The 24,902-nt window shown below is 42.4% G+C and overlaps 1 protein-coding gene and 1 long non-coding RNA gene across 2 annotated transcripts in view; one reads left to right on the forward strand and one right to left on the reverse strand.

The window, feature by feature from the left end:
* Positions 1-6,924: 6,924 nt before the first annotated feature.
* On the reverse strand, positions 6,925-7,308 carry LOC117560495. The gene is made up of 2 exons (XR_004571175.1): positions 7,127-7,308; positions 6,925-7,033 (listed from the first exon to the last, which is right to left on the reverse strand). It is a non-coding gene; the product is annotated as an uncharacterized LOC117560495 (long non-coding RNA).
* A 1,653-nt stretch (positions 7,309-8,961) lies between these two features.
* Positions 8,962-24,902, forward strand: part of pik3r3b (phosphoinositide-3-kinase, regulatory subunit 3b (gamma)) — a 338,567-nt gene continuing 322,626 nt past the window's right edge. Inside the window, exons 1-2 of the mRNA XM_034237528.1 lie at positions 8,962-9,146; positions 9,491-10,648. Coding sequence (XP_034093419.1) covers positions 10,300-10,648 — 349 coding nt within the window. The 5' untranslated portion in view covers positions 8,962-9,146; positions 9,491-10,299. The remainder of the gene's footprint in view (positions 9,147-9,490; positions 10,649-24,902) is intronic.

The following is a 24,902-nucleotide window of genomic DNA, read 5'->3' on the forward strand; positions in this document are numbered from 1 at the left end:
GAGCTGGGTCTGGAACCATGGCTGCGGGGGCCGGAATTGAAGCCAGAATCATGGCTGTAAGGTCCGGTTCTGGAGCCGGAAACATGGCTGTAAGGTCCGGTTCTGGAGCCGGAAACATGGCTGAATGGGCCGGCTCTGGAGCCGGAATTGAAGCCAGAATCATGGCTGTAAGGTCCGGTTCTGAAGCCGGAAACATGGCTGTAAGGTCCGGTTCTGAAGCCGGAAACATGGCTGTAAGGTCCGGTTCTGGAGCCGGAAACATGGCTGTATGGGCCGGCTCTGGAGCCGAATCCATGGCTGCCGGGACCGGTTCTGGAGCAAGGACCATGGCTGCTGGGGGCTGAACTGGTTCTGGAACCATGGCCTTTTGGGCTCGTGCTGCTAACCTGGCCTTGCGACTCCTCTTAGGCGCCGTTTGGAGGCTCCGTGGACCTCCAAAAGCCAGACGAGTACCAGCGAATAGCTCCTGGACTGTAGCAAACACTGGGTGAGAAGCAGGGGCTGACGCCAGATGGACCACACCGATGCGTGTGGTATCAAAAAGGGAATCTGGAGACCTGGGTCTATCAGGATCGGGAAAACAAACCGTGAGGTAATCCAAAAGCCAGGCCGGTAAGAATTTAACCAAATCTTGATTCCTCAGCGTAAGGTGGACTGCATCTGCCAGAGCAGCACCTCGCTGCTGAACCCTGACATGAACCTCCATCGATGAGCGCAGTCAGACAAAGAAAAGGTATAATCCACTAGTTCCTGCTCAAACGGATCTGCTGGGCCCATATCTTGGTCGGTTCGTAATGTTACGGTGTGTGAAGCAGGCAGGACCCAAATGCAGATCAAAGTGAAAATTCCTTTATTTCAAGGCTAGGTGATACACAAAGACAAAACAGAACACTCACCGACGAACTAGTCATGACACAAGACGAACCGACACTGAACACAGGAAGAGACAAGACTAAATACAGGGAGGGGTATTCACAAGACGAGACACAGCCGGGCAGGGGAGGAGAAACACAAGGGCCACAGGTGAAAACAATCAGACACTAGACACACCAGGGAAACTAACGACGGGAGGAAAAACACAGGGAAAAGGACCAGACAATATAACAAGAGGAAAACATGACAGGGAGAATAGCAAAACACCCAAAACACGACAGAAAACGTGACATAACACAATAATCGTAACACTATCGTCCTTCTGTTTTTATCTTGTTTTTTATACAAGAATAAATAAAAAACTGTCAAATTATCAAATACTTATTTCACTTCAGGGTGATAGCAGGACACCACAATCTAATCACTCAGAGAGAATCTGGACAATCTGGTGTACAGTTTCAAAATAAAAGACCTTTGAAGTCTCATATATGAGCTATCGTCCTTCTGTTTGTATCCAACAGTTAAAATGTTCGAATTACGTTGAACCAGAATTGTCCCCCTTTTTTCTTTAACAGTGAAGAAAATTGGATATGTTAATGATATATTGACCGCAAAACTCTAAATGTCCTGAAAATCTGGTCACCTTACTAATAGATGAACTGAAGGGGTTGGGCCGGAAGCTCCCTAGCTTAGTTTGATGATTGATCAGTAAGTTAGCTAGTGAAATTGAGAAAGACAAGATGGAGAACAGTAAAAAAAGAAAGGGTGGGGCTGAAAAAGCCAGAATAAAAAAGCGAAAATTGCTACAGGAAGATGCTGGAACATTTTCGAAAATCACAGAGCTTTTTAGAAGGGCTCCCGTTCCCAGTCGCAGTAAGGAGGAGAATGAGAAGGAAGATGATGAACCACAGATCCGGCATATGACAGCAGGTGCAGTGTGCAGGGCTGTGTTAATTTATGTTACTGTTAGCAATAGCATTAGTTGACTGAGAAAACCGTCATGAAAAAAGTTTAGCAATGTTACGACTAGTATAATATGCCCCCGGCCGTGATTGACAACCTGGACAGCCAGTCAGAAGCTAGTATGCCAACCTAGAGAGCCAATCAGAACCTAGAACGGGCTGCAGGGCTATGGCCAGACTATTATATTGTGCATAAAGTTAGATGCATTAGGATAGAGTCATATGCTCATGATATTCCAAGTTAAATTATATAATATTATAATTTTAAATAATTATATTAAATAATATTAATATTCAATAAATTAATATTCAATAATAAGGACACAGAGATGTGTGGCCAATTCACTATTGCATTCATTTTAGTGATTGACATTATTGTGCATGATATTGATATAATATTGGTAATTTAATTGATTGCTGATGTTCTTCTTATGCAGTTGACCCTGAGGAAAGTGAGAAAGCTGCAGGGTCCAGTACAGTTCATCCTGAGGAAAGGGAGACAGCTGCAGGGTCAAGTACAGTTGACCCTGAGGAAAGTGAGACAGCTGCAGGGTCAAGTACAGTTGACCCTGAGGAAAATGAGACAGCTGCAGGGTCCAGCACAGGAGAACCAAAAGACAGGGAGATGCAGACTGATGAAGTGAGCTTTGATTACTTTGCCCGGCCTCAGGCTAAAGATATAAATACATTTTTCGCATACCACCCTCAACAACCCCCAAAACAAACAGTTACAAATATCTACAACAACAAAGATGGAATCAATAGAAAGTGGCTTACATATTGTGAGAAATCCAACTCACTCTACTGTACAGTATGTTTAGTGTATGCAAAGCCATCTGCAAATGACAGCTCATTCATTAAAGGAGGAATGACATCTTGGAAGCATGTACATCAAAGAATAGAAGAGCACGAGAAAAACCAAGTCCACAGAGAAAGTGCTGAGGCATATTTTATGAAGGCTAGTAAAGCAGACATAGCAAGCCTACTCAGTGGCAAACAAATGTCTCTACACAGCGACCATGTCAGAAAGAAACGGCAAGTCATGGAACGTGTCATAGAAGTAGTCAGAGTCATTGGAAAGCGTGGTCTAAGCTTTAGAGGCAACCAATTTGAAGCAGCATACACATGGGAGAAATTTGCTGACCATCGCAACTTCTTGGAATTAATCATCCTGCTCAGCAAATACGATGTCTGCCTGCAGGAACATGTCACCCAATGTGTTGAAAAAAGCAAGAAGCTGCATGAGACTGGGTCTAAAGGCAGAGGGTCCTTTGTCACTCTGCTCTCAAAAACTACAGTGAACAAAGTGATCAATGTCATCAGCCACTTAATCCAAGAAACCATATCTAGGGAAGTAAGGGAGGCAGGCATGTTTTCTGTGCAGATCGACACCACACAGGATGTTACATCTACAGACCAGTGTGCTGTTATCCTCAGGTATGTGACAGATGTGGTCCACGAGAGGCTCATAGCTGTGGTTGACTGTGAGTCATCAACTGGACAATATTTTTGTAGAGCTACTGAAGAAAACTCTGGCAAAGGTGGACATTGATCTTCGGAATTGTGTGGGAAACTCAACCGATGGAGCGGCAAACATGCAGGGCCAATACAAGGGGTTCTCCACCTTGCTCTCCGCAGAGTCTCCCAACCAAGTGCACATCTGGTGCTACGCACACGTCCTGAACCTTGTGCTAGGAGACACCACAGGTGTTGTGATAGCCAGTGCATCGCTCTTCTCACTTCTGAATGATGTTGTTGTGTTCATCAGAGAGTCATACAAGCGTATGAACATGTGGGAGGAAGTGAGTGAAGACACACGACACAGACGGCTGTCTCCAATCGGGGAGACAAGGTGGTGGGCCAAGGATCAGGCTCTGAGCAAGATATTCGGGTGTTTTGGCAATCCTGACCGTGCCTTGTTTATTGACTTGGTGTCAACATTAACAAGGATTGAAGAAGAAGACTCCATGAAGCCACATGTCAGAGCAAAAGCCAGGGGGTACACAGAGTCTCTCCTAATGTTCGAGACAATACTGACCGCTCAGATCTTTCTCCGAATATTTGAAATCACGTCACCCCTCTCCAAGTATCTCCAAACCAGCGGCATGGACTTACTGACTGCCCATCGGTTAGTAATAGGGACCCAAGAGAGCCTCAACAAGTGTGTCAGGGGTTTTGATGAGGTGAAAAGAGCAGCAGATGCATTTGTGGACTGGGCCAATGCCAAGCTGCAGGAGAAGGATGACTGTGAAGTTATGGTCCAAGCTGTGCTCCCAGAGAAACGCGTCAGGAGAAAGAAGGCCATGCCAGGTGAGTTGGCTGAAGATGAGCCTGTGTCAGACGCTGAGGCAGACTACAGGATCAAGGTCCACAATGTAATTCTGGACACAGTCACAGAGAGCATTCAGAGTCGCTATGCTGCAAATGGACCACTCTGCGCAGACTTTGCATGTCTTGATCCTCGGAATTTCCCTAAAATAAAGGAAATGGGCCTTCCAACAGAAGCATTGCAAAAGCTGAGTGAATGCTTGCAGAAGTATGATGAAAGAGCCACTGCTGGAACACTGCAGGCTGAGCTGTCAAGCCTAGCCAACTGTTGGGAGAGACTGAAGATGCCCCATTTGGATGCATACAATGTCAGGACAACCGGAGGGGAGGATGGAAGAGAAGAAGACCTGGAGCTAGAGAACAGTTGCAACTACTGCAAAAAACTGTGCTATTTGTGTGCATCATGTCTTGTCACAGTACAACTTGCTGACTGATGCCTATCATGTCATTGGATTGGGCTACAAGTTCCTCCTAACACTGTCATTCAGTCAAGTTGCCTGTGAGAGGACCTTCTCCACACTGAAATATGTGAAGAATCGACTGAGGACCACCCTGACCCAAGAGCATATGGAGGCATTCATGCTCATGTGCACAGAGAAGGAGATTCTGATGGCTCTGGACATTGATGGAGTGATTGTCAGGGTCACAGAGACAAGTGAGCTGCTGCGACACCTGCTGGTGATGTAAGGTAGAACCCATTTGCTGTACTTTGTCCTTAACCCCAATTGTACATTCACGTTACTGACTCCTACATATCCACTTTGACACACTTCACACATGACACAGACATTTTTAAGAAACCTTAAATAAAGGAAGATTTCATTTTGCACCTTACTCCTGTTGTCCTTCTCTTTTATGTGATGGCTTGATTCTGGGGAATCTAGCCATAACAGTATACAGTATATGAGCATAGTAGATGTATAATTTATCTGTAGGCTACAAGGGTGGCCTGCATGCGTGGGCGGCGGCCCGGTGTGTGGGCCGGTGCGTCTGAACGTCCCGGGCTGTCCCAGTCCGCCCCTGGTTCTACCTGTTAAGTTCTGGTTGTTTTTGGTGATTTTCGAGATTAGCATGTCTAGCAATACGGGAGTTTCAATATCCCATAGTGAGACATCGAAAGGAGTGAATGAGAACTATAGGTTACTTACGTAACCCCAGTTCTCAGAGTAACATGAAGTGAGATGTCTCACCAGACGGCCCTTCTTGCTAAGGTGAAGCGAGAAGAGGTGCTTATTTTGAATGACGCTGCGACGTAGCGCAAGCTACTTAAAGGGTGGGTGGATTCCCTGACGTAGACGTCAAGATCACCAGCCAATCAGGATTGGCATAATGAGATTGATGCTTCTGTTTGCATACGCGTTGAGGCGCATTCTGTTTGCATACGCGTTGAGGCGCATCCCATAGTGAGATATCTCACTTCATGTTACCCTGAGAACTGGGGTTACGTAAGTAACCTTTAGTTTATACTGTGTTTTGCTTCAATTCATGTATCATTTAGTTACAAATATGTGATATATCTGAACAACAAAGTGGTCAAAAATCATTTTATTCATTTATTGGAAACATTTTCATGATCGCTTTTTTCGTTTTACATTTTCATTTATTGTCATTTCCATTCAGTCAGTCATTAAGTGCTATTAAAATGTTAATGTGCTACATATCCAAACAAACAAACAAAGTGTGCAGTCCAATGAATGTTAATCTAACTGGGTTTTGATAGATAACATATCTCTTTTTCTTCTCTCAATTATTGTATTTCTATTGTGCACTCTAATCAATATTAATCAAACTATTGTTCGTTTATACATTTTAAGAATGGCGTTTATCTTTTTTGAGAATTAGTTCTTATTTAGATTTTATTTATTGGGGTCTACAACAGATGATACAAATGTTTGTGTGGGGTGTTTGTGAAAACAACGGGGACAGAGCTGCTGTCAGACGAACAGCTGTGCGGCGTCATCTCAAACGGACGTCGCTTCACGTGGCGCTCAGGAGGAAAGGACGTCCCATTGCTCTTAAAACTCATTTCCCTGCTTCTCGTGGTTTCCTTTCGTCCCTCCATGCTTTCCTGGTGGGATGGACTAGACGCAGGGAAACGACGCAAGTGAGGGAAGCAAGGATTTCATTTAACCGACCTGAGACGGGGGTTGCGGTCGGATAGTTTAAAAATCAGCTCCTAAGTTCTAACCCTATCTCCTATTCCTTGACCTCTGAGGGAAATGTCACGGGGTTAAGGGATAGTGGATAGGAGAATTCAAAAGGACTTTGGAGAAGAGACTGCGGTACTTAGAGAATCCGAATGCACTTTCACTATCCGACGTGTTTATGATGCGCCAGCGGACGTCATTTTGTGCGTCTGCTGCTGTGGGGAAACTATGGAAACTACAGTTTTCTATACAGCGGACTACAACATGGATGTTTAATAAGAACGACGGACTCATTTAGAGACTCTGCACCGTGCTCTGATGCTGTTGCTTTGCTTTATGAACGTGGACAACAGAGAAACATATTCTTCATGACCAAAGTTGGAATTGAAATAAAAAATGAAAGTGAAACTTATGCTAGTCGCCCTCTCCCTCCGGTCCACATTAATAAATGATCCCAATACGTATGATTGTATGAACTATGAAAATATCTTAAAATCAATACAAATATATTTATTATAAACGTTAGTCCTTAACACCTATCACTGTGTACACCACCATTCAAACATCTTTTAATGTTACGGTTATCTGAGAGGACCCAAACGCAGGACACGGCAGAGTGTTACAAAGGTTTTATTTTGAGGAGAAGGAGCGTGGAGAGTATTCCGGTTGCTAGCGGCTGTTGAGGTGGAGGAGCGTGGAGAGTAATCCGACTGGAGAGTAATCCTGGAGCACAAGAAGAACAGGTAAGAAGAACATTGAAGTGTAGCGGAAATAGCTAACTAATTCTAAGAAGGCTGAGAAGGCTGAGAGTTTTACCACTGGGGTTTTAACAACGATCTGGCGCTGACAGGTTGTGGAGCCTCCGCTGATATGCCATTAGTAATGGCTGATGGAAATCAGGTGTGTAGCAGAGGAGGGTGCCCAACTGATTGCAGCAGGTGGAGGTTGAGCCGGGAGCCAGGAGTGACAGCCACCACGCCCACACAGACAGGGGAAGGGAAAACACACATAAGGGAGGTGGCTGGAGAATACAACCACCACATTTAAAAGTTGAACAAACCCCACACAGCTCAGTAAAGACTGTGAAATGTTGACTTTATTTGATCATTTCAGTAAAAACTAACGTTCATATTTCTCTTTTTGATTATAATACTGATGAACGTTCAAAACAGAGCACTTTGGCAACTTACCACATACGTTTTAAAATGCTTAATAAGCACCATAACTTTCATGATATAATTTCTCCGTCATAATCGTTTGTTTCCGTGAACGGCTGACTGTTGTGTGACGGCAAATGCTGCGGCTGCAAGGCATTGTGGGGCAGCATTTTCTCCTCTCCTTTCGGTTAGGGAGGTCCAGTGGTTTCTAAGCTAAAGGAGGTTATAAAGGAAGTTTGAAACCTCCTTTCCTATCATTCTAGAGAATTCGAACGGCACTTATCATGGCTGCCACTGAGGGACTTCCCGGTCATTTCACTCCGTTAGGAAGGTTCCTAAGCTAAATGGACTATTCGACTTCAGCCGGGGCCCCGGTGCTCTTTTTTTGGCGGAGGTGCCCATGCGCACCTGCGCACCAGTTATGTGCAGCCCTGTTTATAATGGTAGGTGAACTGTCCCTTCAAAAATATATATATTCTAAAAGTATTTCATTTGGATAGCTTTGGTTTCCACACCTCACTCTTATCACATTTAGTAAAAATGCCTCTATTTTAATTTTCCTCTTCTACTTTGTACCGCTGACATATTTCCAACTCCAGATCAAAGCAGGGTTGCGTCCTCCTGGAATGCATTCATGCTAATTTCTCCACTGTTCATATAAACAACATTTTAAAAACACGTTTAAACTAGTTATTTATTTACATACATAACCAAGATAAGATAAAGGCCAATACATCCAGAATAATTACAAAATGGGGATGATAGAAACACATTTGACTAGTCTAAATGTATAGTTTTGGGAAACATGTTAATACATGAAGAAGACACACACCTGCACTTATCCTAACCCTTAAGAGAACATGCTTTTTTCATAATGACCGAATCCATAATGTTCTCTTCTGGTTTTCTCCATCAGATTTACAGTGACGGTAGAAAGTTGAGCCTTGCAGACCTGCTCCCTGCTCCGTACAATGTGTCCATATGTTCTCTGCAGCTCCAAACCTGCGCACCTGATGACGCAGCAGTCTGGCTGTCTGCTGCTGCGTCATGTGCGCACTACAACACATCCATGACTCCAACAACCAAGTCCCACCATGCAGCTCTTACCTGGCTCTCATCCTATCATCCTCTAGGTATTTTTCGAATTTAAATTATGTATTTGTTTTCCCTAAAATGCGACTCTGGTGTGCATGAATATGGCTACATGCAGGAACTATTTTCCAGGTCACAGACTTCTATATAATTCATGACCTCTCTGCAGCTCCTGAACATCCCATACTCATCCTCGTGGCTATGTATTTAACACAATATCACACACACAAATATCACAAATGCGGCACTAACTATGAGTGCATCATAACCGGGTCATTCGGTGGTTTTGCTGCAGCTGCGCCATGCCGACCCGTCCCGTCTCCGCCGCTGGCTGCTGGCATAATTTGCAGACGGCAGGAGGAGGGGGAGGGGGGAGGGGGGAGGAGGGGTTTACTGACATCAGCACTGCCGGTCACTACAGCACCGAGCAGGCTGCCTGTCTGCTAGACCAGCCACGCCATCCATTTATCCTGACGGGATTCACGGATGTCTGGGCTCGCACTGCGGGGTTTGGGTTGTGTGGAAGCGGACAGTTCGCGCGCAGAGGCGTCGGTGGAGGACCAGGGCTCTTCCGTGCAGTTTGAGCGGTGAGTTTGCTGTGTGTTTGCAGCAGACAGCAGGGCAGACTGGTGCAGGGCGAGTTAAGTCGGGCAGGCTGTCTGTCTGAAGTTCATATTCGCCGAGTCACGCTTGTTGTAACTGATAGCTTTCTGTCAGCCTGCTAATCATAGTGGTGAGGGATGTTTTCGATGCATTTTCATTATAATATTCTTACTTATGTTGAAGTTTTGAGCATGCTTTGCACTTAATTAACCTCTGACTTTTTTAAACAAATAATTTCAAGTTGGATATATTTCAGTATATAAATGCATTGTAATCCTTAAATCTGCATACACGTGTGTGATGTTAACCTCTACAACTTCATTTTAAGTTTGCAGGAGCGTATGTCTGCTCCAGGAGGCTGCGCAGACAAGAAAGGCGAAGCAGCAGGATTTCACACAGCAGAGTGCACATAGGGACACTCAGGATTAGAAGCCAAATTCTGCACTGCAGTGGATTTTTCTCAGGTGTGTGTGAGTGTGTATAGGAGTATGCAGGCGTCTGATCTGACAGAGTACTAAGTAGGCTTTGTTCACTTTCTCGTTAAAATCGAAAGAACCTGCAGAAGCTTTGGGGAACATCTGGAGGTTGCCCCGTCCTAGAAAACTGTGCCACCCTCCAGTTTCCAGACCACCTTGCCCCCCTCTGCCTTTTTCTTTTCAAATCACAGGCAAGGTGTGGTGGCTGGTAAGTGGTCAGCCCATTTGGAGGCCACAGACTGGTGGATTTATACGACGGATTTTTGAAGAACTGCATGGACATTAAACCAAATCTACATTTTAAAGCAAAAGGCCAGCTGGTCAATTCAGCTTCACTATACTTGGAGGACTTACATTTTTGTATAAAGAAGGTTGGACATTCCCTTCAAGCTTTTGTAGGACTAAGCAAAGGTGTCAAATTTCACCTCAGGGATCAGATTTGTATCATTTTTCACTGTGTCATTCAAGTCAGCACGAAACAGCAAATCTCAGGCGGCTTTACAAGTTGGACAGGTTGCGATCGAGTTTCACCTCAGGGATTTTTTAACTAACAGTTTCCTTTTAGTATTTTTCCAAGACATTTATTTCATTTTCAACTCAGCAAATCTCAGGCAACACCTTTATTTTTGGTTTTAAAACAGTCCTATGAGCTCCTGTAACCATGGAATCCGACAGTTTCCAGTACCGGGTGCTCTTTGAATACAAGCGGGAGCGCGGTGATGACATCAGCCTCCAGATGGGCGATCTGCTCACTGTCCAAAAGGCAACACTGATGGCCGTGCCAGGACTGGACTACCAGGATGGGGACGAGCGGAGTCCGAGAGGCTGGCTGCACGGCACCAACGAGAGGACCAAAGAGACGGGAGACTTCCCTGGGACTTTTGTGGAGTACATCGGGTTGAGAGTTGGCCCTCCTGCAGCCAAATCCTGGCCCAGGCCTGTACCACCGATCCCCGGGGGGCCACACACCGATATGGGGGCTCAGCCTCCTGGAGCAGCTGCTGCTTCAGGTGAGTGCTGCCCACACGGACACAGTCGAGCACATCATGGGGATGTTTGGGTTCTCTATATGGATTCTCCTACACTGATCAGTTGGAATGAATTCAACAGGACTGTTTTTCATGAAATCCACATTATTGGATCAAAAACATTTTTGTCTGATGTTTGACGTTGATATGTGTGGAGTACTAGTGTATTTTGTGAAAGAGTATGGTATTGGTATCAATTGTCTGGTTCAGTTGCTCTCAAACTTATCGGCTTTGTTAGCTTGATGTGGCTGTGGCATGACCCCGAGTTTTGAACAGAAGATGTTCAAACAGTTCAACTGTTGGCCTTAAAAGATTGGCCTTATGGGTTTCTTTGACCCCAGTTGTGAATCAGCTTTTTGGGGACCCATTCTGCTTCTAGATCACTTTTCCACATTTATAAAACTCTACAAACTCTACTCTACTAAGGTTGTGTGTGTAGAGGTGGACCAGAAAAGGCCAAAGGGGGTTAATTTTTTTTTTTCAGGTTTTTTTCACATGTTTCACTAATCGAAGACACTCCATACTTGTTACAAATGTTTTCAAGACTTCATGCATTCAAGAACCTGGAATGAAACGGGATTTTGTCACTATGTGTTCTTGAGTTGCCAGAGTTTGTACTAGAATTATTCAGTTTCTGAATGTGGTCTTGATCTATCATTTGTTCACAATGCATTACATGGCAAAAGTTAGGGAAATCTAGCCAAGTAGTATGTACCATTCAATTCTGGTAGCACGACCAGGGTTGAATCAGCAAAAAAATGTATGGTTTCTATTTAAAAAGAAAGTTTTGGTTTTCGTTCAGGTTGTGAGATATCGGCCTTGGATATCCCTTCCTCCTCTGTGATTGCGGCTGAACTGATCCTCCAGCTCTAGTGAAGATAAATACTAGCCCTGCATAAAGCCCAATGGGCCCCTCCTATGTGTGAGGGCCATGGGAGTGTTAGTCTTCCAAGAAAAGCTGCTGCCAGGAAACAGGGTTCATATTACAAAATATTAAGGTTCCAGATTCAAACTAAACCACAAGTGTTAATGTGTCCTTGCTGAGGATTTCCGGTTAGGATTCACTCTGGCACTTTGGCTGAGTTTGGCCTTAAAGGATTATTCACATTTGTTTCATCTTCTGTCATGTTTTTAGTAACTTTGTTCATTTTATCTTGAAGGACATTGCATTAGAAATGTTTAGTTAAGGCAATAATTCCCCATTACTGTTCGCTGTTGTTTCCTATAAGATTACAAAATTGGCTGAAAACATAAGCTGTAGAAATGTTGATAATCATAAAATCTTCAAATTCCAACCTGGTTCCAACTTCTCAAAATATTTTCATTATCATACGTCAAACTGTGGGAAACTGTTATTTTTCCCAATTTTCTTCAATTGTTTAGACCAGCGTTTAATCGAATCGAGAAATAATCTGCGTATCAACTGCCAAAGTCAGGTTTATTATGGAACATCAATCATTAGGTTTGCTTAGACTCGTGGGTGTTGATCAGAAGACTCCACCCTCCAACCTATGCTTCATAAACTGCTGCATGAACTCTGGGAGCCTCAGATCAATGACCATATATTTCCTATTGCCTATCTGCAGAAACATATACACATTTTGTGGCTCAGTAGTGAGACCCATTGTGGTCCAGTAGCTCTCTTTACTGTATATGTGGACTGTTTTGACGGAATGAAGAAGCTCAAAATGTGAAAAGCATAAAAGAAAACAGAGCCCCAATTTAAAAGCTATTCTGAACCATGCAGGCTTTGATTAGCTTTTTTACAGGGTTGGAGTGGTTTGCTCTGCTTTAGCGCTGGCTGTCTGCTGCAGAGTGACTTAAGATTTGCTGTGTTTTTGGCTCTCCGTTTGCTAAATAGGTCAGACATGGAGCAATGTTCTTTCCTCTGCCGCCTCTCTGCTCTCTTTAATTGTCTGGCTGCCCGTCTGTTTTATGGGAGTGGGTTTGGTCTGTCTTCCATAAATAACATCCATACCACTCTGGCCTCGGGTAAATATCTAATTTATATATGTCTCTCTTCGCTTTGCTAGCTGAGCCCCTCGTCCACTACTCCTCTCCTCCATCAATCCATCCATCTAGAATCCTGCAACCAAACAAGGCTGTATTTGTCCTGAATAATTGATTGGCTGACGCACTGTTGGCCTGACATACTACATTCCTATATTCACAAATCACGAGTAGCAGTAGTGTAGCAGCAGCAGCAACAAGGGAGGCCTGTGCAGAGGGAAGCTAACATATATACAGCCTCTATACTCCGTAATACCGCCCTGCTTCAGCAACAACGCTCTTTAAATATGGTTCTGGTTACAGGATTAACCAGGTCAATTCAGATAAAATAAATGCATATCATTTGACCATGTTTTTGGTTTAAATTTGACCAACGCTTATAAAATAATTAAAAAACATATCTATTCACCATGTGGGGATCTCTACATATTTTTTTGATTCTTTTAGTTTATAGTTTTGGTTTGATGGCACATTTCCAGAAAACTTTGTTCAAGTCATACACATTTTTGTAGTATCAAACATAGACACAGTAACTTGATCATCTAGATTTGTCTCCGCCCAAGCTATTTGAAGTACATTTACCATAAGTCATTGCCATCTTCAGCCCTGGTCCTGCGGTATCGTAGAAAAACGAGTTCCATGCCCTTTTTGTGAATTTTTGGCATCGGCTTTGTAGGAAAGTATGGGTTCTTGTGACATTTATAGTAGAAACCGTGCCAAAAAAACACAAACTGCCATCATTATATTGCCATTTTGAGCACTTGTTCTGTAGTTTCGTAGAAGAACGAGTTCCGTACCTATTTCAGAATTTTGGCAACGACTTGGTAGTAAAGTGTGGGTTCTTGTGACATTTTTAGTAGAAACCATGCCAAAACACCACAAACTGGCATTATGTTGGTCAGGTTTTGCGGCATTACCATTGTACTTAGCTAGTGATTATACCGAATCCATGACATGAACTCACTGCTGTGTGCCGAGTGAAAGTCATTTTAGCTGCAATTGGAAAATTAAATTTAGTACAGAATCGAGTTCTAAAAAAACGTAACTAAAGTTAAGAAGAATGTTCCTCTTCTTTCCTCCCCTGACTTCCCACCCCTTTCTTCCGTCCACAACAGTTCACTCTTTTTTTCCAGCATTCTAGTGATTGAATCAGTTGTGATACCTAATAGCTCTAACAAGCTCATAGCACTAATCAATGCGTAACCCTATCTGACTCGGTGCGATTGTGAACACCCTCCTACATTTGCCAACCTGACGCCGTACCCTTCCCTGAGGGGAGCTGTTTTCCGGCTCCATGCAACATTAATTATGACAGCAGGCTAATGAATCCCTGATGGTGTTCTCGTCACTATCTACCTACAGGTATATAGAACTGTTAGGTTCAGCATGAGCTCTGATTACCTTAACAGGCTAATAGCATGCAGAGCGCTGTTCTGCTGTGATAAGGCAGCTCGTGTCTTTTATCTTCAGCTTTGGCTCTCTACACTCTGTTCCTCTTTCATGTAAATGAGCAATGCAATTAGACGTAAAACAGAAGACTAGACATAACTGGTTTGTTCTGCCCAAAGGCTTTGATCAGAAGAGCTTGGTCAAGTAAAACAAATGTAACACAACATCCTCCATGTTATCACTGTGAAGAGGTTTAGTGTGTGACAAGAACTGAGGGACCTGAATTCAGAGCAGGATGTTCAGGGTTAGTTGTATGAGCCGAAGTCTTAACCGTCAAAGAAGATCCATTTGATGAAATTATGTTTGCACAAAATGTCTTAACTAAGTAAAGACCCTTACAAATATAAAAGAACAAGATCAAACACTTTCACTCTAGCCTCTAGTTCAGGGACGCGGGAAGTCAGCCAGAGTTCGGGGTGCGGGGGGGCGGGGGGTTCTAGTGGAGCCTCGCAGCGGCGAAACTGCGGCGCTCGTTTGCGCTTCAGATGAGGCTTCCTCTGCAAAATGAGGCCCCATCCGCGAGGTGAGGCCCCACGCAATTTGCGTGATCTGCGTGTAGGGACGGGCGGCTCTGTATAATAACGTAATATTAAATGCAGTAATTTAGTCTTTAGCAACAGCTTGTGAGAGCAACGCATTCATCAGTGTTCGTTTTAATGCTGCCAGTTTGTTGACGGCCTGTGTGTTGATGGGACTTCTCATGCTCCCTAAATGTTTCCCCTGCCTTTCGCCAGTTGTTAAACCCTGCTTTCACAAAACTCCCATCCCTGTTCTTGTCTGCACTGACAAGCTTCTTTTCTATAGCAGAGCAACAGAAGAAGCACACCGCATTATCACTTTCTCTTATATAGGGAAGCTTTTTATAGACTGCTTTCACTAAAATACTAACTCAAAAATAGTAACTCAAAATAAAACTTTTGTATTGATTTGTTTAGTGAACTTTTTGGCGTTGCAGTTACAACTCTCCGCCAACAGATGGGGGTGCTGCAGCCCCCTCAGCACCCCCCCTTCCCGCGTCCATGCTCTAGTTTTACTTCGGTATGTGCTGGTGAAAAGGCCAACGATGGCATGTTCAAAGCCAGAGGTAATGAGATTGGAAGGGAGGGCTAGCATGAAGTAATGAGCCATGTGGGTTGTCCCTCTACCAGTAAGTCTACTTAATTTAACAGTACTTTATTAGGTTTTCCGCTTTTACTCGCTTCAACTTGCCATTCCTTAGAAACGACGATACTCTACTGTCAATGAAAATCATACTTCCTTCCAGAAAAGGGAGAAATATGCCATAAAATAAAGGTATGAACCTTAACCCTAAGGCATACAAATGAATCATCAGCAAAGAAAGTGTTGAGCGTGGCATAACGGAGAAGAAGAACTGACACAACAAAGTAGAAAAGACTGATTAAAAAATGTGATCCAATGAAATCACATTTCCTTTTAACTTGCTACATGTTATGGAACATCTACCACCAAACTGATAGCTTAGAATAGATGATAACATGCAAATATGATTCATAGGCGATGAGGCTAGACCAACAACACACCATTACCTTCGGATTGCATGCTCCATTGTGCGTTTTTCACCTGCCACACACGGATACATATCAAACAGAAGTTGTCAATAGCAATCACAGTTTTTAATTGAGCACAAGGCAGTTTGAGTTTGTCCGCGTCGGTGTCGAGCCGGGCAGCGGATCAATGTGATCAGGGAGGTGATGAAACACTGCTGCACTGGATAATGACTGGGAGATCAAATATAATGAGGGAGAGAGAGTCTGGAGGGACAGCAGAAAAAACCCACGGAGCCGTAATTGCCATCCTTGCAGTGTCTATGTTGCGACCAGTTGGGAAATTGGTGTGTTGGCAGAGGGGTGTGTTAGTGTCCACAGCCCGTGTTCGCGGCCATGCGCAGAGTTCAGGGGATCGATGATCGCAGCTTCGTCCTAACAAGCTAACTCGGATAAGAGGCCTCATAGGTTTATTTTTAGCTTGACTCTCAGCTCTTTGTTTAGGCTCTAATGGCCCTGGTTTAGACTGTAATGGCCTTTTCTGCGGATGTGAGTGTGTTTGCTGCACAGTGAAGATAGAAGGCACTGAGGCATGAGTGTTGTTATTCTGAAGAGAGCCATCCATGTGGAGGGCAAACGTCTTCATGTCTCTGTAAAGATGAGAAAGTTTATTGTTTTTAGTCTCCCACCATAGCTTTTTGGGTGGTAAAAAAAGGATTTTCCTACATCCGTCACACAGAAAGGATTTTATATAATTGTTCTCAATGTATTTCTGTACTGTTCAGTTAAGGAATTATATTAATTAAGTGAACAAAAGTTTATCTTGTCATTTAAACAATAACTATCATTACATGTATAAATAAGAATAAAATCTTGATCACTTGAAAGAAACATTATTTACTTTGATGATAAAGGTATTTTCTATCTTCTATTATTGAAGTCATATTTTGTTCTGTATTTGTGGCCACAACTCAGTTTTGCTCCAGGACAGTTTCTTTGTATTGAAATTAATTGCTAACATCAGAGAAACACTGCTAATTGATTCATGGAAAACATATTTCCTGTCTCAAATTGTAGAACTGCTGAGCCAAGTGAGAGGAAAATAAGATGAGAGAAAAATGATTGTACGCTTAGAGGAAGATGGTTTTACAGGACCCCATAAATTACTGTCATAGATAAACTAACAATTTGGGTTTTATGACTTAACATTTTAACATATAGCTTTTTAAAATGCTATCTGGTGTCACTTTAAGTTAAATGAAAATAATCTGCACACATTTTTATTACATCTGGAAATGATTTGTTTATAATTGGGGATTAGAATCAACCTATGTAACCATACTCATAATGAATAACACCAGAATATTTCCATCTTGATGCAACACTGGTCCAAATATAGTCTGACTGCTACCGTAGCTGAGTTAATTCTCTGGCAAAATTGGTCCAACTGTGAACCAATAATAACTAACCAAAACTGGCAGACAAAGATGGATCACATTCAGCCGCAGTTGGGTGGAGTTTTCTGGATGACTGGGGAATTGAAAAATCTAACCGTATTTCACACAAATCAACATGTTAGAGGATTTCCACAGGCTTTATTCTGACTTGATTCAATATACTGACACTCACAAGTGGAATTATCTCAAATCACTGGCATATTTTCTTTCCCTGTGTTGAGACAATAAGTCTTGAAGGCTGAATATGAGAAAATATGACATATCTAATTAAGTCACTGGAGAATTAGTTTTAGAGCTTTCATTGACCTCATTCATATTTATATGCGATACCACATTACTTGTTTTTGTCTTCACGGTTTCCATGTGGTGGATTACAGCAATGTCACTGTGACAGTGAGTCTTTGTTCCAGATATGTATGTGCACTGCTTATTTACTGACCTTTTCGTGTGTGTGTGTGTGTGTGTGTGTGTGTGTGTGTGTGTGTGTGTGTGTGTGTGTGTGTGTGTGTGTGTGTGTGTGTGTGTGTGTGTGTGTGTGTGTGTGTGTGTGTGTGTGTGTGTGTGTGTGTGTGTGTGTGTGTGTGTGTGTGTGTGTGTGTGTGTGTGTGTGTGTGTGTGTGTGTGTGTGTGTGTGTGTGTGTGTGTGTGTGTGTGTGTGTGTGTGTGTGTGTGTGTGTGTGTCCACGTTTTTCACAATGTTTTCTCTCTGAGGAGATGACATGTGTCACCCATGTGGAAATGTGCACTTGTGAATTGGCAGAACATCCTTTGGCTGCTTTGTCTGTCTTTGATTTCATTCTCTCCGCCTATCTGAAAAAGTAAATTAGTCTGTTTTGATTTTCACGGATCCCACTTCATGATGTTCTTGATGCTTGTGCAGTGGCTGGCGTTCGATCACAACACCGATTTCGGGAAAAGGATTTCCCAAAAATGGTTAAACGACCTGATTTTTTTTATTAGAGACAGGTTGAGATCATCTTATTCTGTTAGGAAAAGGTTGATTGGACTCAGTAATACACACGCACACACACACATTGACGCCCTGCTTTTTGCTTTAAACGTCCCATGTCATGGCCATTTCTATTGATCATATTTCCATTGTTGAGGTCTACTAGAATATATTTATACTCTGCAATTTTCCAAAATCGCATTCGTTTCTCATACAGCATCTCTGCAAAGTATGTGTATTCACCAGGTATTCACTCTGTCCTAAACGGCTTGTTGGAGCTCCTACCACCCCCCTCCCTGTGAGCCCAGTGTGCTCTGATTGGTCGGAACGTTGCGAGGCTCGTTGCTGCTCGCCGCTGCTGTGAGGAGCGGACAGGTTTCCAGGTCGGCGATACAGCGAGAACAAGCAAAACTCATCCTGAGCACACACAAACACTCACAGCCGAAGTAAAAACAATAAGTGTGGCTTGATATTGAGTAAGAAAAAGGTTTATAACGCTGTGAGCATGGGTCGGCGGAGAGCATTTCTCCGCGATCCAAACTCGTCTATTACCAACCAGGGAGCTCTATGCAAGTCAATGGGACTTCCTGTTAGTTAGCCAAGGGATCCTGGTGTGTGAGGTGCTCCGCGGATTGGTCCATTTGGGTGTTCACACGTCACAGAACCCAGGAAGCAAACAATGGAAAATGAGAAATCTCCAACGAGCCGTTTTGGGGCAGCATAGACAGGTATTTTCTGTGTTCGAGTTTTACTCGCTGCAGGGTGTACTTTGAGGGTTTTTGACTCTGCAGACCGTTTACATGCATAAAAACCTTCAAAACACACAAGCAGACGGGAAATAATCGGAAAAGCATGACATGGGCCCTTAAAGTCAGCATTGCAGTCTTTTGCAGTGCAAGGCTTTTTGTGGCCTCACTCACCATGACTCCACGCTGTAGAATGTAGGGCTGAATGCCAATTAGCTTTTCCTTGATTAATTCTAGGACTCCAAGATTGGGAAATTCTGTGTTTTGTACGCTGTGTACAGGGTTTGTGTTGTCACTTTTTAGAAAGGCTGCTTTAGAAAATAAACATGATGGGAGGCCTTTTGATTTCTGCCGGTTACATCCTATCAGCAGCCAGCTTTGATTTGTTGCTGGTTAATAGCCACTTGCTCCATGCTTCCTGTGCTGAAAAGAAGAAAAACAGTATTTAGCTCCCCTGGCTATTCCTCAATATTTCAGTAACTTCTATAATATCTCACCCTTCCCTGGTTTGAGCCTCAAGGCCTTTTTACAAACCATAATCATTTTTTTCATGCAATTAATTTGCATTTAAATACATTTTGATAACACTGGTGGTAATTTGCTGCACTCACCTAAACTTAAATGTATGTGTTTGCATGTTCCATCATTTGTGTTGTTTTAAAACTAAATCACTGTTGCTCAGTCATATATGCATCTATTTCAGATATGTGTTTGCATTTACATTTCTTTGAAAACTAAATGAAATGCAATGTTTTTGGTGCTTTTCAGGCTATTTCTTTATTATTATTATAAATTCCTGTTTAAGTCATTTGAGTTATATATGAATTTGTTTTCCCCTGTGCTGCATGCTAATATCTTTAATCTCTAAAGTGTTATTGTTAGTGCGGGGGGTTGAGATTTATCGCCCCTGTTTTGAAAGTCAATTACAGAAGTCCACATAGCGCCTGAGTTAAACTGATGAATAAGATGGAGCTGCGGAGTCTTCCAGTGAAGGGAAAAGGTGATACAAATAAACACGGCATGAATAAAACAACAGCAAAGCATCCTGGGAGACCATGAGGATGCAGCGCTTTAATTATTTGATGCTGCGTGGCGGTGACCCACCCGCTCAGAGTGTTAAACTGCAGATCCAGACTGCAGCGTGGAGTTCTGGGAATACATCCGTGAGAGGTCCAGGTCACAGAGAGGAGAGAGGAGAGCGGCAGGAGGCTCCGTCGGGGAGAGCTGTTGTCAATAAAGCTTTTATTTTACTGGCTGCCTAATTGGCCTTGGAATCACCGCTCTGAGCTGAGAGGCTTCTCCGCCTGAGCCCAGGATTTACTTGTCAGCAGTAAAATAACAAGCACACAATAACACGTGCACACCCACTAAACAAAAACAGGCCCTATTATTTGTGTGGAAACAACACTTGAACATTACCAGTTTTTTAACCTGGCTTAATATGTATTACATTTCATTTGAGATAACATTCCCAACTCGAGTTCTATTCAGCAACTGTCCCGGAGCTAAGCTTTCAATGATATTGCACGATCTTCATCATCAGCAGCAGATGGAGTCTAGCTGGTTGTCAGGCAATGATGGATGTTCAAATGATCTTGAAACTCCTTTTTAAATCCAGAGTGGATGTCAAAGTGCTCAGAGAAAATGGAAACTCGTTGCCTGCTGATAAATATCATGTGATAACATTGAAAGCTCGAGAGAAGCTGCTAAATGGACATTGTGATGAGATTGGTTTGTCAAATAGCCAGTACTCTTCCTTCTTTGGAGTTTTCACATACTATCTACTAGTAGCTGTTCCAATTATTTCCAAAGCTGTTTATACACTTAACTTCCAAAACTCTTACCCAAATCGCTTTGTCCCAATTTCCTGTTAGTTGACACCAGCTCTTTCTGGTAAATCTTTACGGAATTTAATATAACATCACAAACTTGTAAGAATACAGTTTTTACCATTTTAAATCCCAATGTTAGAGTCTTCAAGCAGCTATAAAGCATGACATTGCCAAAAGTAAAAACAACTGTGTTGAAATTCAATTTAAAGTGGACCTATCATGCTATATGTGAATAATATATTGTAGGGCCATACCTATATAAAACATGTATGTGAAGTTTTTTTTTCAAAATACCAAACAGATCATGCATTTTAGCCATGCCTCATTTCGCTCTATTTGCTGTATTCCAGCCCTGTCTTCACAAGGGCTGATTCTGTGGCAAATGAGCTGCAGCTGACCACGCCCCCCTGCAAAGGAGGGGGGCGTGGCACGAGCGTCATGTTACCATGCTGTTACCATGTGTTTTTAATGTATTTATTCCTAAAAAGTCTTTAATTTGTTTTGTAAAGCACTTTGAATTGTCGCGTACAGAAAAGTGCTATATAAATAAACTTGCCTTGCCTTGTTACCATGCTGTTACCATGCTGTTACCATGCCACGGCAACCTCTCATTCCCCTGATAGGTGGAGAGTGGCCCATATAGGCGGAGCTCCTTGTTTCTGACGTCAGAACAATTTCAAATCTGTATCAGTCTGAATCAGATCCGTTGCAGCCCCATTTTTAGAGATTTGGGTATGGAGGAAAAGAGAGAGGGTTGTGTTTTCTGACACTTTCCCTGACACACCGGGGACACATATTCATGTATAAAAGACGTACAAAAGTGCATTTTGCATGATAGGTCCCCTTTAAATATACTCAGTAAAAACATTCAGGAAACACCAGGCGAGTGTTAACAGTAGAATTACAAGTCAGCATTTGATGCATTAACAATCATTTTCATCATTGATTAATCTGGCGAATACTGATTTGATGAATCTATGAAATATTTGAACCATATTATGCCTTGAATTGGTTTAAAAGAACACTAAGTTGCTAAAACCTCAGAAATCCTTGTAAAATCCTGAGGACGTGACCTCCCTGTCTTCACTTGAAGCCTGTTTTTAAAAGCCTGACTTTGACTCGTAAAGGGTGACTTCTTAAGCAGGGACTTAAAACTGAAATATGTGTCTTTGTTCAACGGGGGTATTCCCAATCTTCCCGCAGACTTAGATGATGTACTTGATGCCGTCAGGAGTTGAGGCTCCCCTTGTAAATCCTCTTCCTCCCCGATTTGTGTGCAGCGACTCAGGTCCGGGTTTTATGTTTAAAAAAGAATGAAGGGGTGAGAGAAATCACTCCATCCAATAGAGATCTGCTTTCTCTCCCATATCCTCCCATCACGCGGCCTGTTTATGGGAAACTATAAAACCACACAGCTTTTTACGGCCTCCTTCTCCTCCTCCTGCTGCATTTTAATGTCCTTTGCAGTCTCTTGAAAGACTCGAGGTGCAAGTCATTTGACCGCTTTAATTTCAGCAGTCGGAGGCGCTGTAAAAATAATTTAAGCAGCTCGTTTTTTGTCGCCGAGGCAGTAATGCGCTTCAGAGGATCCAGGCATTACATCTACTGTATGCTGCTGCAAGCCGCTGCAATGTGTGTATTAATGAGCAGTTTATAAGACCTATTGCAACACATTTTCCAATTAATTAACAGAAGATCTGCATATGTGAAAGGTTGTGAACACATATTTTGTCCTTTTATTACACATGCTCACACTTAAGGTTTTATTTGATTGTTTTTACCTTTTAGCAGTGGAATAAAGCTCAGATTGGTATACAAACAAAACTGCGTGTAAGCAACCGTTTATCATTTATTTTACCACTCTGTTTTGCAGATTACTCAGTCCATCATTTTACTCGACAAACAACTTTACTGCCAGCCCTTAAAATGATTTCTGAGGATTGGAGAAGACATTTGTTAGCAGAGGTTTTACATCCTCCTCACACTCGTCCATTTGTCAAGTGAAAAGCTAATTATTGGCAAAGCAGTTAATATGAATACAAGTGGAGAGAAAGAAACACTAAACAGTAATGCACAAATACAACGTGCACTCCTATAAAATAAGAAAGTCAGCTTTGCTAGCCTAATTCTAAAGCAGTGCATAGAGACATACAATCTTTATGCATGTGTTGAAAATGTGATCTGAAGGTTTTTCTTGTAGGTAAATACAAATTATTCACATTTGTATATAATCAAGAAAATAGATTTTGAGTTTTTTTTCTATTTTAAATGTAGTTTTTCTTCTAAAGTTTGTTCTCCTCTCCTATTGCTGGTGTATGAAGGCGCTTGCATTCTACCTGTTCTATGGGATGTAATGGCAAGTGTTTCCATTGGTGCCAGTCAATGTGTGTTGGCCTTGGACAAATGGAAGACATTTCAGTTAAATATTAACTGTGGTGATTTTTGAGCTTTAAAACAATTCATATGAAGGCTATATCAATTTGACATCATCAATGCATGTATGTTGGTGTTTCATTAAGTAAGGAAGCTATTTCAAACAAGAATTAATGTTATTCAAGACTACGCCATAACTCTTAACACAAAGAATATCCATCGGCCTTAGGCCTATATATTGTCAAACAATATAAAACAGAATGTTTGCTCTGCACTACACCAGAGGCCTGTACTACGAAGCCGGTTCAACATAACCTGGATATGTTTGAGTTAGCCGGTTGGCCTAATCCAAAACATACGCGCTCTCACTAAGCGGTCCTACGACGCGGGTTATCAAGTGGATCGCTCAAGCCAGCCGTGTCCTATCTAGTTAGGTGCGCGTTCACATGAAAGGGGTGGTATTTGGAGCATTCGACCAATCACAAACATGGAGAAGCGTACTGACAGCGCAGTGTGTCATACTTCCTGAATGAAAAGTGAACTGTAATATTAGACATATGAAGACGTTACACTTTAAACATCCATGACTTAAACACTTTATCCAGGATAAAAGCCACATAGCTGCACCTGCAAGGTGAATACAGCTGGTAAAAGAAAAAGTGTTTGAATGCGTACATTAACAGGTTTATGATATCACTGCCCCGTCTAAGACACGATCTGACTTTAATTACATTTGACTCGAGTGTTTCGTCAACTTAATGTGTTGCTTAAAATAATACTTCTGCATACAGTATGTGACACTGTGAGTGTTGCACGGCCAGATACGGCTCGGCTGACTCAGATAAGGAAATATATGATACATTATGATCAGTGCTTGAATTGGAATGAAAAAGGTGCCAGTACTCTAAAATCAGCAACTTTTTCAAGTCAATTTTATATATACAGCCCACAAACAAGAATTTGGCTACTATAATGCTGGTGGGTTTGTGTCTTTACTACTGTATATTTTAGAAAGGTTCACTGTACTTAACATTTTTTATGATAGGCAGCGGATATGGCTAAAGCTCAGTAAGGTCAATATTAACTGAAAATATAGCAATCAAAGTCTAGATCTTCTGCTGAAGACACATGAAGCAGAGACCTTTCAGGTGAGAGCCCCTCTGGTGGTGTTCAACATTAATGACAAGGAAACAAAGCTCTGGTCAGAAGCATTTTTTATAAAAAGCTTTAACAAAATTAAGTATTCTGTACATTTTGAATGCAATCTAACTTTCCAACTCAGAAAACGAAAAAGTGCCAAAAGTCTTCTCACATGGCTGAGCTGCTTTGCAATATACTTCACCACTGAAGAATACAAATATGTATAAAGTAAACTATGATGCAATCTAACTTTCCAACTCAGAAAAATGATAAAGAGCATGAACAAAGAACATGTCAAAACAAATGCAAAATTTGCACAATCTAAAATGAGAAACTGTAACTGCAAGTAACAAAGTCTGAGCCATGGTAAAGAGTTACATTGAACACCAAGCTGATCAGATAACTCCCTGGTTGGTCTGAAGTCCTTCTATCTCCAGGATCTGTACAAATCGGCACATTATGCCAAAAGTCTTCTCACTGGGTGAGCTGCTTTGCAATATACTTCACATTGTTAGAAAAGGCTCCAGAAGGCCTTGGGGACATCAGTATCAGGGGCTGGAGCTGGACAGGCTCTTTCATCAGCACTTCTCCTTCCCTTTGCCAGCCAGGACCTCACATACTGTTCCGGATTGAACTGTCCTAGTGATGGTCCATTACATTTAATGAAAACCAGGCTGGACAGTCGGCTGACAGAGAGAGCATTCCTTTTTGCAGTAAGGATATCGTTCATGCAGCTGAATGCCCGCTCACACTCACTAGTGGAGACAGCGATGGT

This window comes from Gymnodraco acuticeps, unplaced genomic scaffold, assembly GCF_902827175.1.
Source record: "Gymnodraco acuticeps unplaced genomic scaffold, fGymAcu1.1, whole genome shotgun sequence".
NCBI classification, from domain to species: domain Eukaryota; kingdom Metazoa; phylum Chordata; class Actinopteri; order Perciformes; family Bathydraconidae; genus Gymnodraco; species Gymnodraco acuticeps.